Below are 23,687 nucleotides of genomic sequence, written 5' to 3' on the forward strand. Positions count from 1 at the left end.
TAATTTTACTTTGGTGATGGAATCTGGCCTATCTCAAAAGTCCCTCCCAAACGTGGGATTAGCTCTGCAATCTTCTCTATGTTAACTACAAATTAGTTGAAAACAACTAGTTCTTTCTGTTTTGACATTAGCACTACTCCAGAGTCACAGATGGACAGACCATTTCCATCGCCCTGTCCTCCCCAAGGAAAGGCTTTCCCAGTGTACCTTGCCTTTGTGGGTATGTCAACCAGCTGTTTCTGCCTTTGTGAGGTGCATATATTTTTCACTAGATTTCTGTAATTCAAAGGACAGCCTTTGGCAAAAATGCTGAGCCCAGAGGAAGAGAACGTAACAGCAGTCAAAACGGATCAAATGAGATGAGAATGCTGGGCAAAGCCCTGGCAAAAATGACTGTTACAGTTTTGGGAGGCAAGTCCCCTCTTTTCATGTTAGAAAAGAAAATTAATCCCAAGGAAGATTAAGCCTGTGGAACACCAAGTTTCTGTTTGAAGGGGCCATCGTGACGTGTTCCCACAGAAGCCAACAAGAGAAAAGATGACAGGACCACGACACTTGGCGTCATTCCTTGACCAAGAAGAGATGGATATCCTCAGAGGAAGTGAGTGACCATGGAGCCATGAAACAAATTATTACCCAAGACATTTATTACAAATGTCACGAACATATTCATAAAGTAAAACTGGTTTAAAAAAACAGAGAGAGAACAAGAGAACAAGAAAAGCCAGGGCTCTGATATTACACCTGAACACAGGAAGATGCCATCTTAGGAATAAGCAGTATTAACTACATTCTTAAAATAGTTTTAGTGCATTGCATTTTTAGAAAAGGGAAATACCGCCCCCTGCCCCCGAAGGTTCCTACAACACTGAGCAGTTTGTGTGACTATTCTAACACGACCCCCTGTCTGTCTGCTGGCAAACCCCAAATGGAGAAAATGAGGCCCTTGTGTTGTAGGCTCTGGTTGCCACCAATCACTAACGGTGAAAACAAAGCACCCTGCTCTCTCCACTTAGAAAGCAGACTGCATGAGTCAGCATGCTAAAGCCCTCTGGCTACTTCCCAGCTTCGGGGACAATTTCTCTTGTGCCTACTGAGACCGGTGACAAAATAACAGTCAAACTTCAATCTGATAGTTTTGGTATTAAGATTAAATTAAACATTAATGTTTTCCTCCAAAAACATAAACTAAACCACCTCTTAATGCATTAAAAACAATGAGGTAGGCAAAAAAAAAAATAAACGTGGTTGAAAAAATTTTTTTTCCTCTGCAAGTGCAGACTGTGGTAAAACTGTTGTCGCACTTCTAGGTTTAAACAAAAATTAAACCTTTAACTGAGGCAGTGCTAATACTGTCACACAACAAAGTTCTGGCCATTAAACAAATGCACACATCTTCTTTTTCCTTTTTTTTTTTTTTTTTAAAGAACCGTCTGCACATGATTTAGGCAAAACCTGGTACACAGAAAAATGGCTGAGTTCTTGGCCAAGCCAAAAAAAAAAAAAAAATCCAAAGAAACGAAAATGGGACCCCCTTAACCGGCCCCACCCGCCTCCCAAGCCCCACCCACAAAAAAGTTATCCTAGTAACTGTGTCTTTCACATTTTATAAATATTAACTTCTTAAACCTGCACCTTCTTCTTTGTCCACATATTGTCACATTACAAAAAAAGAAATGTCAATTAAATACATTGTTAATGTTACTATATTAAATCTGCTTCAGCAAACTGCTCGTTAAGACCACCACTTCCCCTCTCCTTGTGCCCACTTCCAATAAACCAACGGCTTGTTCACGGTCTCCACCTTCAGACACCCGTACGACAGTCACTCAGAGATAGGAATTCTGGAGCGGAAGGAAAGGCATTTGCTTTCTGGTCTGACGCTCGAGCCCAACACTTGTAGCACCTGATGGTAGAATGTGAACAGCACCAGCTGCATGGCAGCCTCGATTTATTTTCTGAGTAAGGAAAAGAAAAGAATGGGGGGAGCCTGGTAAGGGAGGAGCAGGAGGGAGAGGAGACAAGAAGCCCACGCGTGGTGTCTGCGCACACAGCTGTCTGTCCTGGACTCCCCCAGTGCGGCTCTGAGCTCCAGTTGCCAGGAATTCCAAGTTCTCAGGATCGTGACGACTCAGGGATGGGCCACCTCACCACGGCGCTTCTACCAGCTCAGCAGAGAAGTCCTGCCCAGCGTCATGAAGTAAACCTGGCTGCTGCCGCCAGACCGAACAGATGCGAAGAATACCTGCAAAGCAAGAGGAAAAGGAGGGGTCTGCAGGAAAACCATCTGCGGGAGCCACGCTTCCTGTGCTCCCAGGCCATGACCGGGAGCCGCCAGCTACCCGCATGCCTCCCCATGGAGAAGCTGAGAGCCCAGCGGCCCCTTTAAAAAGCAAATCCTAGAGGATGTCAATTCCCATTTATAAGGAGTCCTCAGCAGCAGCCGGTTTTGATGACGACTAAGACAGCTAATTAGTCAGATAACTCCTTGCACATTGCCATATCGTGATAACTCAGAAAAAAAAATGACGATTCTGAAACTGGGCGATTTCTTTTACGTCCACTGTGAGCACCTTCCAAAACATGAAGGTGCTGATAAAACTCAATGAGCAGCGGGCGGGCTCCTCGGTAACCTAATTTTTCTCTCTTAAAAAATTAGGCTAAAAGGTCTTAGTTATTTCATATGACTATAAAGTAACTTAATTTTGTACCTTTTATTAGTAAACTTTAAAGGATATGGACATCATGAAGGCTAAAATGATTTAAATACCAAAAGTTCAAAGAATATTACAGTTATGGCTACATTAAATGTACTTAGGGAAATATAAGCCAAAAAGCTGGTAAATCCAGGATTAGGTGTGAGGTTTTCAAGGTAAAAGATTTGGGGAGATGATGTACGGAAAACAACCAACTCCTAAGCAAAGGACCGTTAGGACTGCAGGAGCGAGTGGCTGGTGGGGATGTGGGTTTGGTGCTGAGCACGCAGTGGGCCAGCAGGGGCTGCCAAGGGGGCAGCGACAGCTCTGTTCTCTCAGGTCAAAATCCTCAACTGAATCTGAGAAGCCAACTTGCAGTCTGGTTGCTGGAACATTTCCTCCATTTTAACGCGAAGTAACAACAGGTGGAAATGTTGTTAAGAGGCAGTGGGGCTGCCTCAGGAGGTAAAACCGCTTTACTCGAGTGGACAGGAGAGATGGCAGGGCTTGGTACAGCTCAGTCTCCCACCCCCCAGGTCCTTCCCGAAGCAGACCGGGATGGGTCAGCCCCTGGGCCATGGATCTGCTCATCTGCTGCCCTGGAGGCTGGTTTGCGGAGGGACTCCTGGAGGGGAGGGCGAGCAGCACAATGAGAAGACTAGCACGTGGTCAGTTTCGAGAAACAAAGGTTTCCACTGGGGTTTGGATGCCCTGGGGTCTCAGCGGTAAGACACGGGTGTTTCTGCATAAAATGATGTGTGCTGTTAGGCACGTGACAGGCAAACCTGGATGTGATCTCACTACTCAAAAGGCAGGCTAACAAGTGGTACGTATCTTCCTGATACACATTAGGGGAGAGAAACCTTCCACCCCATCTGCCTGGGTGCTTTCCTCTAACCACCAAAGAACCCACCCAGTGAAACTGGCAGCTTTAACCTTCCCTATCCCTAAGTGAAGCATAGTTGTGACGGGTCATCTAATGGTTTTGTGTGTGTTTTTTTAAACTGTAATATATGATGATTGCTGCAGAGATAAATATCTCTATCCTCACACAGCAAAATATATAATACACACACACACACACACACACACACACACACACACACACACCAACCCCCATAAACAGGTCCAAAAAATAACTCCTAAAAAGTTCCTTGATGAATTTATTTCAGAATCTATCAAATCCCAAAGGAAAAGCTTCACCAAACTCCATGAAAAAGAAGCCACTGTTAAAAGACAGTAGCAGCTGAAAAGAATCTATGAGGACCGTTACCTTGTCGTTGCGTTCACATAAGAACTTCAGTCTTTGAGCCCTTTTGTGCATAAACACCCCATCCAGGTGACCAGTTTCCACAGATCGGATCTCTATGGCCTTTTCCCCCCAGCCCATCGTCTGATTGGATCGGATGTATGCTTGAGGGGAGAACACACATTGTTAGAGAAGGAACAGCTGTAAGAAGATGCTGCTCATAACCCCCACCCTCACCCTCACCCTCACTCTCACACGTGCGCGCGCGAGCACACACAGCCCCAAACGTCCAGCATTTGGGGACTGTAACAGGATTACAGTTTTTAAGGAACTCTGTCCTGGGAAGTGGTCCTTTGACTCAATGGTTGAATGTATTCATTTCCCCGAGGTGTTTCATGCTTATCTTGAGCAACTGCCTACTGAGTTTATAGTTCTTTTGCATATATTTTCATCAAAGCAGTCATGACGGACGACAGGAAGAAGACAGACAAGTAGACAGTGACTTAGGTGTAAACAAACCAAATGATCTGGGGTATAAACTGAGAGCTGTGGGAATTCCAGCCTCTCCCTTCATTCCTGCACCTTCTTCCTGCGGCTGCTCCTGCACAAGAAGGGGCAGCTTCCGGCTATGGCTCTGCCACTCGCAAGAAGCAAATCACCTCTGTCTCCCTTTACTTCCCACAATCCTTCAACAACCACATCGGCCCTATTTTCCCTGGACGTCGTAAATAAAGGATCTGAATGACAGGAGTTTCTAAAGTATTAAATATGAATAGTTCCTTGCCTTTTGTTCTACAGTACGTTACGACCAGCCCCAATCTCACTTTCCACCATCACTCGCCAAGCATTCTGTTAAATGGCCCAAAGTCCGAAGAGCACGTAAAGCAGGTATGATACACACACGCAGTTTAGAGAGGGCTCTCCTTTTACAAACACTGCCTTCCCCTCTGGGCGACACGTACCTACAGACGTGGGCATCTCTCCCCACTGCAGGACCACGTCCTTGGTGATCCTTCCATAGGTGTTCACGTACACCCCCTCGTCTTCATAACACACCAGAAGCTCCATTCCATCTGTGTTGGGGAGGATGATGATCGCATGGGGTTTGATGCTACACTGGATCTAGAGAGAGGACAAAGCACAGGGACGCGGGTTTGTGGCTATTCCCACCCCTGCAAAAGTGCTCAGAAAGAGTCCTGGCGAATGTACTGGTTCCTATTCCTGATGCTAAACACAGCGCTCAGCTAACATTTTGGGGAAACCCATGCGATCTACATCCCAAAGTGCACATTTTACAGGTCATACACTCTACCACGTCACATGTCCTGAGTTCCTTGGGACACATTTGGGTTGTGGGCTCCATTTAAGAAATCATGTTCCTCAAACCACTCCCAACCCAGGGACATTCTGACCTGCCAGCAACTGCCCCCCATCCATCCCATGTTAGTCAAAGCCAGGGCTAAGAGGTTTCCAGGAGACCATTTCCACTTGTCTCAGAGCATGGAGCTACTGAAAATGGCGCATCACTTAAATACTCACCCCCACACCAGGGGAAGTAAGGAAACCCTGCTTGTGTTAGTTCACTAAGCAGAGTAAAGAAAAAAAGTCAAAACAAAATGAAGCCAGTCAACCAACCATAGAGTGTGGGTTCTTTCTTACATGTGTTGGTAGGTAAATGTCATACACTGATCCTGAGTCCACGTCGACGGCATGGAAGCCAGCACAGGATCCATAGATCACTTTCAGCCTCTGGCCTTCCTCAACGGTGAGGTCCACGAGCAATGGCTTATGTACCAGTTCTCCAAACGACTGCAGACAAGTGACCGAGAGAGGGGCCGTGAAACCCGGCAGAACGCACTGCTAGTAGGTCAAACTACAGAAGCCACGCCCAAGTCATTCAATTATGGAGCCAGCCAGACAACAACCAAAACCAAAAAGACTCTAAAATAAGTGTTTAATTTATTATGCTTTCGTCTGTTAACGAGCATCTCGAAGACACTTCCCAAGAATTCTGCTCTGCCACTTACAGTCCCGTGGCTTGCTTTGGTGAGAAAAACATCTACAGTGAAATAATCCGGATGGACTATTCAACCATTTAAAGGCAGATAATGGACAGAGAGGATCTGTAGGAGTCCCACACTTGGAACTTTATCAGTATGGTAATTATAGTCACTATCTGACTTGTATCTGACACTTTCATTTTCCAACTAGCGTGAAAAGGTGATGGAAGGCTGTAATACACAGGCCTGACTGATGGCCTGTAACGCATTGGGTGGTCTTAGTTCTTCATTAATATCAGTACCTACAGCTCACAAGACAGACTTCAATAAGATAATAAAAGCAACCAGTACAGTATCTGTAACATAAAGGACATTAAGAGTAGATCTCAGCAGGTCACTGTAATTTTATAACCAATTATAATACTTTCAGTCAATAATACGTAGACTTTTTAAGCAAATATGGTAATCCCATTTAGTCTGTTTTACAAGGAATCAAGCAACAAGCAATCTAAATGTGCCAATTTTCCAAATAATTGAAGCTTACCCTTAATAAAATATATCAAAACTATTTTTAAAAATAAGTAAGAATCATTTTGGATGAAAAATTCTTGATTTCTTTGCCATGCACTCAACAGTCCCAGGAGCTATGCTTACATAAGGTTTTGGGTATAATATTAGAAATGATGTTGTTATTTATAATATTTAATGTCACAGTAATGTCACTTTTAATTAAGAATTTCATGAATTTGTACTTAATGCAAACTCTAAAATCAAATAAATTAGTAAAAATACCCACATAAAATATTTTTCTACTTTTTTCTTTAAACAAAAATGGTATATTATACATATTTTAACTGACTTTTTCTAATGTACAATGCACATTCCTTGTGTCATTATGCATTTCATAATTTAACTTTTAATTAGCACTCTACTACATAGACATACCTTAAAGCTGCTTAATGTTGGATACTTTTTTGTTATCAAAAACTTATCTAAAGGTTTATACATATCCATGACTTTAGGTAGAAGGTCAAGGTCTGCTTTTTAAACCGAGGTGGTGTTGCTTTGTCTTTCCCTATTACAACATTGGCACATGGATCAAAGTGTCCGCCCAACACTGAGCTCTCTCCTTGTCCCACTCCAAGGGCTTGGAAAGCAGACAGCTAGGCTTATTGCATTAGAGATGGTCACTCTAAGGATGCAGTTACAGATGTGTAAGCACATCTCTTAAATGATCAGCTTTAACTGGTCCGGGTTTTTAAGCTGATTCCCTGGCGCTTGGTCATAGCATGCATGGCTCAGGCTACTTTTAAGTGCCCTTGATGTTGTTACCTTAAAGGCCATAAATTTGTGATATGGCTTGGGTGCCCACGCATAAACTTCCACAGAACTCTTCAAAGCGATTACCAGAAATTTGATTCTTTCATATTTTACTGGGGGAAAAAAAACATAAAAAAGAAAAGCATAGGTCAGTATCAACACAGAACTCCAAATTCTTTTGACTATCTTCTGCAAGCTTTATAAATAAGCCCTTTACGGATTCATCCACACCAACAGAAGGAAATGCTGACCTCACATTTTCCTTCCCAAGTTCTTTAACAGATAATCCAGGCTGTTCTCACAATTCTTGATGTTGTGTTGGACTCAATCCCAATACTCTGCTTAGTACTTTCACTATGTTCCTTAGACTGTGAGTATTGGGTAACCAAGAGCAAAGCCAGGTGCACCACCCTAAAACCTCAAGGGTTCACCGTTCTCAAAAGGAGAACGGTGTCATTAATCAGCCAAGAATCACAGCAAGACGCCAAATCTTCCTGTGGCTTTTCCCGAGTCCCACCCCTAGGGGCTTACAGACGGAGGAACACAGAAGGCTGTACCAAAACTCGGACTGAGTTTGAATTCCATTTCCATGTACAACACTGTATCCCTGACAAACACTTCCTGACCTACACATCTAGTAACTGCTAGGGTTCTACCTGAAGTTCCACACCAAAAGAGCAGCAGTAAAGAAAAGCTCTCTGCCTGGGTGGTGAGCACACAATGGGATATACAGATGACGTATTACAGAATTGTACACCTGAAATAGATGTAACTTTACTAACAACTGTCACCCCAATAAACTTTTTTTTAAAAAGAAAACCTCTCAACTATATATAACTAGAAAACTATAACTATATAACTATAACCGTGTATATAACCATAGCTGTAACTATATACTGTATAACTGTAACTATGTAACTATATATATAACTATAGCTATAACCACTATATATTATATACTATGTAACTACATGTAACTAACTATAACTATATATAACTATATATTCATAACTATAGCTATCACTATATACTGTATAACTATATATAACTAGCACTATATAACTATATACAACTGTAACTATGTCTATATGTAGCTATGTGTAACTATAGCCATATAACTATATACATAACTATAAGTATATATTAATATAACTATAGTATGTAACTATCACTAAAATTGTAACTATATATATAACTATCACTATATACAGAACTATATATAAAACTATACCACATAACTACCACTATAACTATATAAAAATATAACTATATATAAATATAGCCATATCACTATATAGTATATAACAAATATAACTATAATTATATGTAACTATCACTATATAACTATAACTATATATATATAACTATACCTATATAACTATGTATAACTATACATAACTATAACTATGTACACTAACTAACTACACTATATAACTATAACTATTACTATAGAACTATATATAACTATATAAGTAACTGGAACTATAACTATATATACTGGGGATTCCAAAGAAATCTATACACATGACTTGTATTCATCTTTTGTTATCGGTATATATAGTGTATTACAATTTTAATACCATTTTCTCCTTTCTTAAAATGTGTCTATATTTTTTGGCACCCTCTGTATATAACCGTACCTATGTACATAATTACCCTCGTGTGCACAGCTGCTTCAATTCTCACAGTCAGGTAGCTCGGCCTACAAACACACTCGGAGGGGCTCTGACCACACGCCTTACTGGTCTGGCACAGAGGCACCAGTTTCTTTACGAGTTATCTACTATCACATACTACTTGATTCTGCCTTTGTACCTGAGAGATGGCTGGTTAACCTAATACCTCTCCTCATTACACTCCATAAATTGTCACTACTCAAGTCAGTCACTGACGTTACTATTATGACACAAAGGATTATAAGAGGTTGCCCATACCAGTGTTATTTCACAGAATTTTCTGCAATAACAAAAAGGTTTTATATCTGTACTGTTAATATGATAGCCACAATTTACATGTGGTATTGGGTACTTGGAATGTATTAGTGCCACAGAGGAACTAAGTTTGAAAGTTTATTTCACATTAACTAAATTAAATATAAATTGAAATGAATGGTACTACACACTCTTATTTCCAGAAAATGCTTGTGATTCATTCTGCAAGAATGACAGGCCTGGGGATTGCTATTTTGTTCCGATGAAAAGCCCATTTCCATCTAACACATCTGCCACTGGCGCCCCCTATAGGATAATCTATGCATGAACATTGCAGCTTTCATTAAGTTTAGCCATAGGTGACTTTAGTTATATTGTTTAGTTATACCTCAACAAATAAACACATTTCCCAAACCCAAACACAGAAAACCCTAATCCCAAAGTCTACACCAAAGGAGATAGCAATATTTTCTAGTCCTGGGGTGGCCCCTGCAATCATATGAACCAGAGATGTGAAGGCCGTGGACGGAGGACGTAAACAGAAGATGATGTCAAGAACTGGAACATCCCTGGGAGCAGAGGAACTGGCTATAGTATACATTTTCATAAACATGGAAAAAGAAAACAAACAGCAGAAATCGACGCTGAATAAGCCCCTAATGTTAAATAAGTGTTAGGTACATGTAGACCATTTGTTCATCTTCTCAAATTCCAACTTCAAATTATATATATATATATATATATATATATATATATATATATATATATATTCAAATTATGTCATCTCTCCCATAAAACTTTAATTTGACTGAGCTCCATAATTATTTCCCCTTTATTTTCAACATCAGTGCCAGTATTTTTATCTTTTTTAATACATACAAAAAAACTTGTTTTGGTGTTGTTCTTATGAGATCTTACTTCCTGAGCACCACAGCATGTGTGCCGAAAAGAAAAAAGCGCAGTTGCTACAAAACACTGCTAGGTTCACTGACCAGTAATGAGCACAGCAGCTTTCCACAAAGCACTTAGTTCAAAAGGCCAAGCCACCGTGATCTGGGCAAACTCGCAGACGTTCTCTCAGGGACTGCCAGGACCCGTGATGCTCTAAACGGAGCACACAGGACGACCCCAAACCAGCAGGCTTTCCTGTGGCAAGGCTTCCTTACAGAGGAGATGTGGACCATCAAAGAGAAAGGGCGAACAGACTCTCTCACAAGACGAACTGGTGGACGCCATGACGGAGGACAGAGTGAGCGGCAGGACTGAGGCGTGTTAGGCTCAAAGGCGCACCTGGGTCTCGGCGCCTCGGGAACATAGTAGCAGAAATGAGGTACATGTAGCAGAAACAGGTGTGTTATTAAAATCTTCAAAGAACATGTGAATTGTAAATGAAACACTAAATCCTGGAAAAACAAAACCCTCTGACTCTCCTGGAACTTACCAACTTTATAGTGTACACATCCTTCCAAATCCCCCACGGTTGTCCATCCCTGCTTCTTCTCAACTTCCGGATCATTATGAAGTATTTTATTTCTTAACCAGGACAAATAGTAGACACGTAACTTATCCTTTTTGCCTAGTGAAGCAAATATAAATATTTTACATACATATTCAAAAGTAGGTATCATCAGTAATAACAATAGTAACCAAAAGAAATTTCAATAAGCAATAAATATCATCCCTGAAGGGAACCATTTTGTATCAGTTTTTCTAGAAATTCAATTCAAGCTATTCAGATGGATGTTTGAAACCCCGGATTTATCACCAGGTGTAGCCCAAGTTAGAAGAAAAGATTTTTAAAGAATAAGAACTCACCCTTATGTAGATATGACAGTATTATAGCAACAAACCACCAAGTAATACAAACACCTGCACAAACATTCAACTGACAGAGCTGCTAAGATGCTTTCACGTGTGTTATGACATCTAATTCTCAAAACCTTCCAGTGTAGCTATTATTTCCCATTCGAGAGCACAGAAAGCGTAAAGAAATCACCGAGTGCAGGGACTTGAAGTTAGCGAAAAGCAGCCATAAACTAGAGATGTGTGTAAGTTACAGAGCTGACAAAGGACTCACACCCAGAATACATAAAGAACTCTCATAAAATCAGTTAAAAGAGAGCTCGCCCAACAGAAACACTGGGCAAGCATCTAGAGCAAGCCAAAGAAGTTATTTCATAGGAACACTAACAGGTACTTGTTCTCACAGTCAATAATGAATGCATATTAAATCCATAATGATATAATGTCATATACCTATTAGTGTCTAGCACTTAAAAGAGCGATCATACTGAAAGTAGGAAAGGTATGGAGTAACTAGAAACTTCGGAAACAAGTGATGTAAACTGCTAGAACCGTTTTGAAAAGCGTGGTATTATCTATTAAAGCAGGATGTACATACACCCCACTATAATCCAGTTAACTTCTCTCCTAACATAAACGTGTGTGCATGAGCCCCAAATACATGCATGGGAATGTTCACAGCAGCATTGCTCATAACAGCCCCAAACAGGAAACAAACGTCTGTCAACAGAAGGGTGAGTGAATAAATTGAGGTATGGTCATACACAGGAATAAAGGGAAACAAATTACAGCTATAGACAACCAGAAAAAATAGATGCTGAGATAAGCCAGACACCCACATCAAAAACTACAGAAGAAAAATCCTATGATCATATGAATAGATGGAGAAAAAGCATTTAACAAAACCCAACACCCATTTTATAATAAAAACTCTCAGCAACTAGGAATGGGGGCAAACTGCCTCAATTTGATAAAAAACAAAAATCTACAAGAAACTTACAGCTAACATCATACTCATGGTGAGAAACGCTATGATTTCCCCCTAAGATCTGAAAACAAGGGTGTCCTCTCACTACTCCTATTAATGTCATACTGAATGTCCTCTCTACTGCAATAAGACAAGAAAAGGAAGTAATTAGACCAAAAAAGTATCACTGGTATCAGCTGAGTATTGATCCCCATGAATCATCTTGTTTACTGGATCAAAAAATAAAGTTTAAACCATTTTTAGCTGCACATTTATTTTTTTTTTCTCCAATTTTAAAACCCACTGGCCATCAACACTCAAGTTTTAAGTGGTTGTTTTCTCATTTAATTGTGACGGTGAAATTTTCGCATTTCAATAAACGTCATTACTTACAACCAAAAGTCTATTTGAAAAGTAAAATAAATAACTGCAAGAAATTTTCTACATGTGAACAAAAATAACAAGCATGAGTTAGCAGATAACTGACTCAAAATGGCTGCTGGTCACTATAAGACCATTTAAAGTTTCATAATTTTGTATACTCTTTCATCCCAAAAATCATACAAATTATTAGGAAATTATGACCTATGAAACACGCATATGTATGCTCAAGGTTAAGTAAGGTACAAAGATATTTGTGAAAAATATTTACATGAGAGGGAGTAAACTGAAAGACTTACAACAGAAAATGAACAGATGAATTTTAGGACATCTATGCAAAGAAACATACTGTAGCCATGTAAAACGGGTATCATGGAGGAAGGTTTAATGACACGGAAAGAGCAGGCTACATGGTTTGGACCATCAAGAATGGACAGGATACACCCTAGCTTCAGGACAGTGGTTCCCAGAGCAGTTGGGCGGGAGATGGGGTGCTAAGTGTATGTACAACAGTGTATTTGGCATCTGTAAAAACTAGTACATGGGTGTCATGTTATTCTGTCATTATTATTTTCTGGATGTTTGGAATACTCCATAACCACTTTGATGCAGATTTTTCCCCTTAAGTGTGTATTCTGAGTGGGCGTATGTTTAAAAGACTGGCAGTTAGAACCCAAAAAGTTATACATGTCATCTCTGGGTCGTTTTACTTTTTATTTCTCCTACCTCCTTGCTTTTCTGCTATAGTTTCTTACTGTCTGCAGTGAACACATATTACATAATTTTCACTAAGAAAAATGCTCTTTCTAAAAATAAACTTACAGTGGTCACTGGCATAAGAAAAACGCAATACAGTACTTTTACCAGCTCAGCAAAGAATAGTTCCTTTTGCATGAAAGAGTCCCGTGGAGGAAGTGAACACAAACCCAGCAAGCAGCAGGGAGCGGAGAGTGTGGGTGGCATGGGAGATGTCAGTTAGCTAGTGCTCGCCCTGTGCTTTGCAAGACTGCTTTTTAGAGGAGACAGAGATTATTAAGTTAATTCTGCTGTCATGTTATTGTAAAAATCAGGCTGTGGCGCGTCTCATTTAACCATTACTTCAAAAATGAGCTAACTGTTGAGTGCTGTGAAGCACTGTTTTAAACAGTGCTGTCATCCTGCTTTACTCAGCAAACTTACCAGATATTGTCACCAAGACATTCAAGCCTTCGAGGACATCCATTTGTTGAAACCGTCTTCGGTTGATCAGAGGATACACCTTCCCTTGGCCACTTCTGTCCAGCAGCATCAGGCCACTCTCTGTTCCCACCAGTAAATTCACTCCTGTTGCGAGAAGACAGAGACCTGATTTGTACTGCGTTCAGCAAACTTATGTGGGAAGGATAAGATAACATGACCCATCCGGCAAAAAGTACTTTCCTTAACTCACCCATAAAAAGAAAAGGTCAAAAGAGTTACAGTTCAAGTAATCGAACTGCAACACATGACCATCAAGCAGTGACGATGAACTACCGTGTTTCCGCGAAAATAAGACCCAGCCGGACCATCAGCTCTAATGTGTCTTTTGGAGCAGAAATGAATATATATAAGACCGGGTCTTATAGTAAAATAAAACCGGGTCTTATATTCATTTTGGCTCCAAAAGACGGCTCCATTAGAGCTGATTATCTGGCTAGGTCTTATTTTCGGGGAAACATGGTACTTACCTAAACATGAAAAATGATATAAGAGGGGAAGCAAGTAAGCCTCTCCCCCCAATTTCCTTTCCAGTCCACCCGTGGGGCTCCCAGCTCCCCCAGAATGTTTTGCGCTCACAATCCCATTGGTTACAGACTCTACTTCTCATTTACCACATCAGACACTTGAACAAACTCGTCTGAAAAGATCTCTTGATCACCCTGTGCTTCCCTTAGCTGTCGTTACTGTCGCTGGCAAATTTCTGGAATGGCTCTACACAACCTGAAGTCCTTACCAGTTTGTGGCTGATCAGGCTTCTATCACCCAGTGTGCAATTTCCTTAAAGACCAATCTCCATCATCACCAAGAAAGCAACAACTGCAGTCAGTCCTCTGTCCTGCTTTTTAGGAATATTAAGGTACTGTGACCTCCCCATGGGACCCACCCTGGCTCTCTATGTGCCGAGTTTCTTCCCACTGCCCCCAGCTGCGTCCAGTCTCCTTCCTCCGTATTTGTTTCCGTGCACCATCTCTGCTTCCTAAGTACTGACGTCTCCTTTGCTGTGTCTGCTGGGGCGGCGCCTAAGTCCACACCCCACCCTCCCGCTGTACCACCGGCTCCAACAGCTTCTGGACCGCTGCCAATTCTACCAACAGCACCACCTTCTCCCACAACTGCTCCTTTACGCAGGTCAGACTGACCACCAAAACCTTCCTCCCCGCTCTCACCCGAGTTCAGGCGACCTTGTAATTGATGGATGGAGACCTTAACCAAGGTGGTTACAATACCCTCCCTCTACTTCCTCATGGCTGCACATCAGAACAGTCCTACTTTTCCTCCAGTGCTCGCTGAGTCATCCTGTATCTTCAAAATTACACTCTCTTGACAGGAGAGGGTCCAGGACACATTCCAAACGCTCTGCCCCTACAGCCGCCTTATTTCTACGTCTTTATCATTCACTTATTTCCCCAAATGAACTTGCTTCCTTGGTCTAAACCAATTTGGTAACGCACAGCAGAGATCATGTTATATTCCTAGGGGATGAAGCACATTTGTTTGCATTACCCAAATCAGGTAATAAACTCACTGAGACAAGGCATGAAGTTACCTGTGCTTTTACAAAGCAACTGCTTAATCAGTATTTAAAAGCAGGGAACGTGGAATTCACGCATGCCCCTCCTATCACTGCTCTTCGAACTCGAGTAAGAACTTGAGCAGCTAATAGCGGGCCAGGCCCACACAGACGACAGCTACAAGTAATGCCGTGGCCTGTCAGCTCTGGAACCTCAAAGGACGCAAGCCACATGCTAGAGACAGACATCCAGTTTCTGGTAACAGTGTGGCCTGACCAAGCCCCCACTACAAATCTATTCGGTATACAATGCAGTTCCGCCCTGCCCTTGCAGAAACTACGTTTTACAAGAGTGCCCAGCCCACATGCACCTCCGCCAAATCACAGGTGCCTTCCGTGTAGGCCAGTATTATTTTAATGAGATAGTTTGTTAGAGCCTGACATACTTCGAAACAGCTTCAGAAATTTTGAGGGAAGCCTCTGGAACTTGGGTGGAAAAGGGGAAAACCTGAGTTATTTACTACTCATCTAGAGTGATCCATAAAATTAAACAAAACCCTCAACGTATACTCATACGTACAACGTAAGGAAAAAGGCTTCTTCTGTCATCTCTAATTAGTTTAAAATGTACCATCTAATTAGTTTAAAATGTACCAGCTCTGTCCGCTAGAACTTTCACCTGTGATGTCTGATGTCAGACAATGGCCACATGTAGCTACTGAGCACTTGGAATGTGGCTCGTGCCCCTGAGGAACTGAATTTCCTGTTTGAATGCATTTACCTTTAAAGAGCCACCTGAGGCTAGAGGCTGCCATAACAACCAGTGCAGCTAATGGATGACACTGATATCTTATCAATCAGGTCCCATCACGGCTTTGGATTAGAGCTCATAGTGTTACACTTTACGAGGCTTACAGCAAGCCATTATGCTCTTATAAAAAAGAAGCTCATCTTCAATAGAAATATCATACACACGAGATGATGACTTAAAGAAGAAAAATTGCCGTCCAATTTAAAAACATATTTATTATCAGGATAAGAGAAATGAATGCTGATGCCATGCTCTACTCATTTTCCTAAAATTTTACTCTGGAGGTTGGCCGTTTTGCCCTGTCAATGGGGACTTTATTTCCTTCGCATCCCTAGGTGAGGTAATTCTAAATAGCTTTTAAGTCATTTGCAGCAGATAAAACATTAACTGACAGAGCTGCCACCAGACAAAGTGTCCATTCCAAAGGTTTCATTTCATATAATATTTTAAGTTTCCTGGTTAATTGTCAACATCAAGTAGCTAAAAAAATATATGTTAAAAATTTGGTAATAGCTACCCCAAACGTGACCTGTGTGAAATCTTTTTATTATGTGTGGTTTCCAAAAATAAATAGCATTCAAATATCAATCAAGATTTTACAGTACGAAAGAATAAAAGAATAAACATAAAGCTGAAAAAAATCTTTTCATATACACAAAAACTGCAGATATTTTGGCACTTGTACCCTATTTCTAATTCTCTATTATGTAGTTCCAAAAACTGTGTACAGCACTGAGTGTTAGCAGTTGAAGGAATATAGACAGTCACTGGAAAATAACAACCTTGAAAATTACAGGCCTATGAAAACAATTAAGTTGCATGCGGCAATTAGTTTTATAAATTCACTTTTTAAACCTTTCATCAACTGCTAGATATAATTAAGCTTTACAATGCTAATCATTCAAAGGTAAGCTGTACCAAGAACTGCAACTATACTCAAAGGAATCTGGTGTTGGCTGATGAAAAAAATGGCTAAGAGTTGTATAACATGATTTAAAATTTCCTTCAAAGTCTATAAATTATATTATAAGCAAAATGCTGCAGTTAACTGCAGATGATTCGTTATGACCATAAGACTGGAAACAATCATGTTCAAAAGATGTGTTAAAATAATCCTGGCTGCAAACTGGGGAAAATTGCCTTATTAAAAAATGCAATAAATACACAACAATTCACAAAACAAAAGTCTGTTGTGTAAGATGATTTAAAAAAGAATGATCACTGCAAGTATTTTCTGGGAAGGTACACACACACAAAATGTATCTAACACTGGGCAGCAGACGTAAATGCGTCAATTTTACCATTTGAAAATAAACTTCCAAATCCTCTGAATTTTCTCTTGTCAGGCTACAGCTGTCATAGTACAGGTTTTGACTTCTCTGGGTCTAAGCCTGAAAGAGGCTTATTTTTAACTTGACAGGTAACTCACGGCAGCTACCACAAGCAGGTTAAGGAAAGCCACCATGGAGGTGCCCGCAGCCAACCAGCAACTCAAATACACTCATTTGCAGAAAAAACGTTTCAACTTTAAGTCACCTCCTAATCTCTTCTTTTAACAGTGATCAACAGAAAGTACCACTTCATTTTTAAAAACACAGGCTCGAGATGCTCTATTTTTCTCAGAGGTATTAAAGACATTAATTAGGAAAAAGAAGAATTTTATTTAAAACTATCAGTTATCGGCACACAGAATGGGGCCCAGCACCTAGAGGAATTAGAGGAATATAAAATAAGGGTAAGACGGCTTCCCGTACAGTCTGGACAAACATTACTTCAACTTCTAGAGAATTAACGTGTTTAATACTATGTCCACATGAAATAGAATATAATCATTTTTGATGACATAAACACCCCCTGACAGGCCCTCAGTGTGGGACTCAGCTCTCTGAACGACCACAGCTGACATGCAGTGAGCAGTAGTAAGCGTGCCGAGACAATGCTACGCCGGCCGCTTTCTTGTGATCCCAACCATCCCCCAAATGGCTACGGTTACCTCTACCTAGGAGGTTAATAAAGGAAGGGCCTTATGATCTTTAGGGGATGTAAAATACTCAGTAGGGACAAGGACAGCAACCCAGAGCTGCAGGAATTAAAGAGAAAGTAAGTGTGTCTGTAATGGGTAGAGAAGCTCTTCCAAACCCTTAGGAGCCAGGCTGAGCAAGAGCTTCTGCGGGGGCCAGGGGAGGAGTCAGCAGGCAGATAAAGCTCAGAGGTGGACGAGGCGGGAGGCTTAGTAAGTGCATTCCCTTCTTCCACGACAGGATGAGGAACATCTTGAGGCTCACGTCAGCCTCCATCGTTTCGGGCAGTGAGGTGGGTGGGGAGCGAAGCTGGCCAGTCCCTGTGGGGAAGGCACGCGCGTGCTAGGGAGCGGGTGGTGTGGGCTCAGTGAACGGACTGCATGTCTTCTATCTGTTCATACTTGCAATGTCAAGGGATTAAGGCACTTCCGAGTAGAAATGCAGAGTCCCTGTTAAAAACAGCCAATTTGTGGGACCAGGGAGGAGGAGAACAAAACCAAAGTGTGGGAATGGAAGACAAGGGAAGGCCAAGAGCAGGATGTCTATGGGAGCGAGGAAGGTGATGGACCGGGGGGTGACAGAAAAGCAAGTTCTAGAAAGTGAGACGGCAGGGTCCTATGCACTGCATGCTCCATGAACACACTGTGACGGTGTCGTAGGTTTTCAAGACGATTCACAAACACTGCAGGGATCCAACATGAAAGTCAAGTTCCAAGGGCCCTTGCTGCAGACCTGGCAGCGAAAGACTGCTTTTAAAAGCCTCATTGAGATGTGAGGCCCAAGTCACAAAAAGCAAAGAAAAAATGTCAAACCAAAACATTTAAGGAAAAGCCATTCAACACATTTCTTCATTCTCCCTATGGACCAAACTGAATGTCTTTCTCATCGTTTTACTTTTCTTCTTTGTAATACCTGATGGTTGACCCAAGTTCCAGCGTACACACACACCTGCCGTGATTCTACAGAAGGACAGGGATGGCCGTCAGAGCTGTCGGCCATCTTATCTGCCAGCAGCTCTTCAAAACATCCCTAAACTAGCCAAAACAGTACTTCTCTAAAACACCAGTTCCCTGTTCAGAATAAAAATAAAAGGGCCAGAGCAGAAGTAAGATACCTACCCCATAAAGCAGCACACAGAATCTCAGAGTTAAATCTCTTCTTGTATTTACGGATCTCTGGGGTGTCACTCTGTGGCCTAGTGTTGGTGGGATTCACATTGACCACTGAGCCCTTCCGGGTAGGATCTTGCCTTATGGCTTCCGGTCTCATTCCATCACAGGAAAATCCCACTAAAAGACAGTACACTGGAAATTATTTTCTGTGCACACTAACACTGCACCTGCCTCCCCCCACCCCACTACACCTTGAGGAAATGTTCTTATTGCATAATTGAGTGTTTGTCAAGGAAAAGAAATTTGTAGGAAATGGAAATGGAAAAAGGAAATGGACCACGCGGCTCATTGCAAATAAGGCAACGCAAGCGGAGTGGGTGTATGTGTATCTGAGGTCTGCGCCTGAAACACCACCGTGCTATGCCTAGTAAGCCACCAGAAAGAGCAACGCAAAGTGACCGAGTCCCGTTTGTCAGCTACCTTCTTGTTGCTATGTTACTTACCCACAGAAGTCACTGTTGTCCCACTAGATGGAGAAATCTGTAGTAATCTGGGGTCTATAAAAGGTGTAAAGGAGGAGGAAGATTTGTGTTTCTGGAGTGTGCTACTAGCGGACTGAGTCTGCAATGTAAATTTCAACGTTATTAATACAAATGACATTAAGAAGATGAACATTAAAACATTTCAACCCACTTCTCTACTGTACTGGCTCCCCATGAAAGCTCCTGTGCTTCTGCATGAGGCCCCAGACGCTCCCGGGGGCGCCTCTGCACAGGTGCCACATGCCCCCTAGCAGGCTGTTGGACCTGGGCCCACGGGGAGAGCTACGCCTCTTCGGGAACAGTGCTCCCCAAGACAGGAATGCCGCACGCTACCAGTAAGATCTACGTGCCATGCTCTAAGTAAATAATTGTAATGAAAAACTCCTAAAGGAGGTTTGAAATGTCTTGATCTCCTCTCATCCATTTCTGAATGTACTCTCCTGCCCCCAAAAGTCCAATTAATCTCTGTTGGAATATCGGCAAATCTAAATTTCATATTATTTATTTTAAAGTGAGCCTCTTGCCAGAAAGCTCCAGAAGCTTTGGCTACCCTCGTTTCAGGTGCATCATTATTAAACCCGTATCAAACAAGGGGCTCATTAGTGAAAGGTGCAAATGACAAAATAGGGCATATCCTTTTGCTCTTTTACCAGCACTAGTGTTTTGGTTAATAATGTAACTTAAGACAAAAAAAAAAAACCACAAAGGAAGTGAAACAAATTGTTAAGTGGAAATGTAATGACAATTAAAAACAAAACAAACAGAAAAGTCAAGTTGCCAGTTTAGTGAGTTAAGGGTTATAGTAAATTCTGTACATTAGAGCAAAATGGAGCAAAGTTTAAATATAAACGTAAGGAGAAATGGGAGTGCAGGTGGGGTTCATCACTGGATAAGAGAGAACGTGTCTGCTCCAGTCCTTTCATCCTGTACCATTTCTCCCCCCACGGGCAGCTGCAGTCACCATGTCCTAGGACCCATGCCCTCCGCTGGCAGCCTTCCTGCCTGTCCCAAAACCAGGGGCCAGTCGCCAACGGCCACCCTGAGGCGAGCCTGCCTTAAAAGCAGTTGACTTGCCCCCGCTCCTCAGGGGTGAGGAGTGTCTGATCCTTTCTAACAAGGAAACCGAAGTAGGAGCAGGCCGTTAAGTGTTTATATCAGCACGACTGGCTGGATCTACAAGCCACTTTCAGCCTCCTGCAACTGTGAGACAAATGCATAGAAACCAAACCTCCCATGAAACCAAATCACTGGGTCACTCAGTAGAGGGTGGGCAAGGTGTACTGTCCCTGCGGGGGGGCCCCTGTTCCACAGAAGGGATTCACCCGACTGGCACCCAGACCGAGAGCCACAGCCAAGCCTTCCAATGAGCACGCAGGATTTCCCGCTCACGTTTGAAAGTAAAAGCACACTCAGACCTTTGCCCTTCTTGCTGAACGCCTAACTTTCTAGGTTTTCCCGAAAAGCATTTGGCCTCCTCTTAAACTCTGAATGGTTGTAAATGTCAAGGAAAGAAGTCCTTTTAACAGGGTTGGTAGAAACCAATTAAGAGCAACCAACCCACAAGCCCCCACGCACCCTCCCCCCCCAGAAAAAGACAATCCAGTCCTGTTTGAAGGAAATTCCTGCTCAGGACAACGAGTTTGTCAGATCAGGCCAAGTCTGCTTAACCAAAGTTTTCTGTATTTTATTTATTAGATAAAAAGAATGCAAAAGGCAGATTCCACAAAGGACTGCGAGAGTTTCATAGCAAATACATAACGGATCTGAGAATATAGCAATCATTTCATTCAGGCTTTTAAAAAAAAATAAACTGAATACAGAAAGCCATGCAGCTACACTCATCTAGAGGAGAAGAAACCGTGAGCCGGCAAGTCCGGAGGGCGCTTGGTCTCGGTTAGGGGTTTGTATGCAGATCTGGAGCATGTTACGTGGGGCTGGGGGAGGGTAGGTGACAGAAGAAAGCGGGTGGGGAAGGTCTCCTCTGCACACTAGCGACTAGGCAGTGGTCTAACCCTAGGAGAGCAGCCAGCTGTGGTGCGAGACATACCTCAGTAGTAGTGAGCTTGTCCTGGGGTGTCTGTGGGGACATGGTGGGAGTCGGCTGGCTGGAAGATGGGGAGGAGGAAGTGGAGGAGGTGGAGGAGGAATGGCTTTGCTGTAAGAGATCTGGCAAGAGGTGAATGCGACCGGCAAAGCCATTGCTCTCATGATGGCTGGCACGCTTTTGGTCAACTGTACTCTGCAGAGAAAACAGGCACACTGGTCTCGCTCAAGCGCTGCTGAAATGGCCTACGACCTACTGATAACTGACTGCGTTGGGTGCTGCTGTGTGCCTTTCCAGGCTGCTACATCAGCAGGGAAAGGTCGGACGACGGCGGCCGGAATCGCTGCCACTGCCCTGCTGAACGCCACAGTGCAGCCATCGGGGCTCAGCCACCTCATCTGCTGGCCACAGGACCCGAGCGTCCGCCCAGGTTCTCCTGCCACACCGGCCACTGTTACCAAAACCACCAGGAGTTTTTTCTTTTTGTTTTTTCTTTTTAAATCTTTCTGTCTGAAGCTCTAGAAAGTACCCTGTCGTTTCTTTGAATCCTGGTCTCGTCCATGTTCTTCCCACGTCCCGTAGCATGGGACATACTCAGGGCAAAGTCCAAAATGCTAGATCGGTGCCCTGTTCTATTAAAATGAGAAGCCGATCGCTTTCCTCACAGCTAAGCTGAGACATGAACAGACAGTTGTAAAAACTCTGTCATCCAATCTGAGCACAACTGGGTGGTACACATTTAATAGTCAACAAGTGAGAAGACTAACATTGGGGAACACACCAGAGACTTCCCGGCCCTGCTGCTGCCCGAGGCCCTCCCTGTGCTGCCGGGCTCAGAGCTCAGCGCTCTCTGCAGGGGCACAGGCCTCTAGACCAGCCCCATCTTCCGCCACAAGCCTGCCCAGGACCCTGCGGCTTCTCTATCAGACACAGACTGAGACTCAGTGCGCTGCTTGAATGAGGGCCGTCGCAAGACATGCAGAGGAGCAGCGATGTGGGGTGCAGACGGCTGGTCACCTTGTCGCATGCAGCACGCACCTGCCGCCCTAGCCCACTCTACCCGCTGGGGCTTGTCAACATGAAAACAGACGATGGCGTAGAAACAGCATGAGTGAGTGAATGAGCAAGTGGGTTAATGAGTACAGAAGCTCAGCCTCCAACAACGGAGCGAAGACACGGGTACCTGGCGGACGATCAGAGTGCCCTCCTTGGACGGCGTCGTGGCTGGCTCACTTTCTACATCGTCGTGGACAATCATGGTTTTCACAGACTCCGTTTCACCATTGCTCAAATTCAGAGATGACCTATTGTGACAAAACCCAGAGGTGAAGGGCCAGAAGTCCCTTTAGTTAAGGACATTCTGTTTAGATTTGCACCCTCTCAGAGTCATTAGGTGAGGTCAGCTCTCCAGGCAGAAGAGTTCTCTCGAGGAAAACAAATGCTTAGCGTTTCCCCTTCAATAATGAACTTCCTGCTGGTACAGTTTGTTTTTGAGCAGAAAAATCAGAAGGAACACTTATGGATTCTTAGTTACGCTGAAATGAAATTTCCCATTTACCATGTCCTCAAACTAAAAGGAAAAACTGAAACACATGCGGGGGTCCTGGGGGTCCTGGGGAGGCCCTGACGTGCACACGCACACACACGAGCAGAAGGGAAACACAAAGGCTGCCTGCCGCTGACCCCAGAACACCTGCGTGTCACATGTTCACAGACTCTCAGGACAGGTTAAGGAAAAACTGGCTCCCAGTGCAAAGGCCCAGTGGGGACACTCATCCTCCCCAGAGACACCGAGGACTGACGCGGCTCTGGTGTCCTCCGCTCCGGACGTGGGCTCCTCGGCCCCCTCCTGCTCTGCCTCGTCGTCCTCCTCATCCGTGGTCCCCGACTCCTCACTGGACGAGGAGTAATCTGTCACCTTGTGCGGCGGTCGCACATCTTCCACTGCCCGAAGCTCCTTGGCCAGTGCAGTCAAATCCTGATGCACAGGAGAAAAAAGAAAGTAAGGCAAGGCCGGGGGTGGGGGTGGGAGGAACCAGCAAAGCATGAGGAGTTGTTCGT

At 43.1% G+C, this 23,687-nt stretch overlaps 1 protein-coding gene across 39 annotated transcripts in view; it reads right to left on the reverse strand.

Annotated features, from left to right (window-relative positions):
- Positions 1 to 625: 625 nt before the first annotated feature.
- The window catches only part of MAP4K4 (mitogen-activated protein kinase kinase kinase kinase 4), a 183,558-nt gene continuing 160,496 nt past the window's right edge, over positions 626 to 23,687 (reverse strand). For 12 of the 39 annotated variants that reach the window (XM_081069206.1, XM_081069205.1, XM_081069194.1 and 9 more), the window contains 12 exons: positions 23,429 to 23,604; positions 22,810 to 22,930; positions 21,630 to 21,821; positions 19,544 to 19,661; positions 19,047 to 19,217; positions 13,527 to 13,670; positions 10,638 to 10,772; positions 7,278 to 7,378; positions 5,581 to 5,754; positions 4,908 to 5,067; positions 3,970 to 4,109; positions 626 to 2,245 (listed from right to left, as the gene is read on the reverse strand). In XM_081069206.1, coding sequence (XP_080925332.1) covers positions 2,162 to 2,245; positions 3,970 to 4,109; positions 4,908 to 5,067; positions 5,581 to 5,754; positions 7,278 to 7,378; positions 10,638 to 10,772; positions 13,527 to 13,670; positions 19,047 to 19,217; positions 19,544 to 19,661; positions 21,630 to 21,821; positions 22,810 to 22,930; positions 23,429 to 23,604 — 1,716 coding nt within the window. In that variant the 3' untranslated portion in view covers positions 626 to 2,161. The remainder of the gene's footprint in view (positions 2,246 to 3,969; positions 4,110 to 4,907; positions 5,068 to 5,580; positions 5,755 to 7,277; positions 7,379 to 10,637; positions 10,773 to 13,526; positions 13,671 to 19,046; positions 19,218 to 19,543; positions 19,662 to 21,629; positions 21,822 to 22,809; positions 22,931 to 23,428; positions 23,605 to 23,687) is intronic. The other 27 variants (XM_081069215.1, XM_081069204.1, XM_081069203.1 and 24 more) reach the window with 5 other exon arrangements.

Source organism: Rhinolophus hipposideros, assembly GCF_964194185.1.
Source record: "Rhinolophus hipposideros genome assembly, chromosome: 12".
In the NCBI taxonomy this organism is placed as follows: Eukaryota; Metazoa; Chordata; class Mammalia; order Chiroptera; family Rhinolophidae; genus Rhinolophus; species Rhinolophus hipposideros.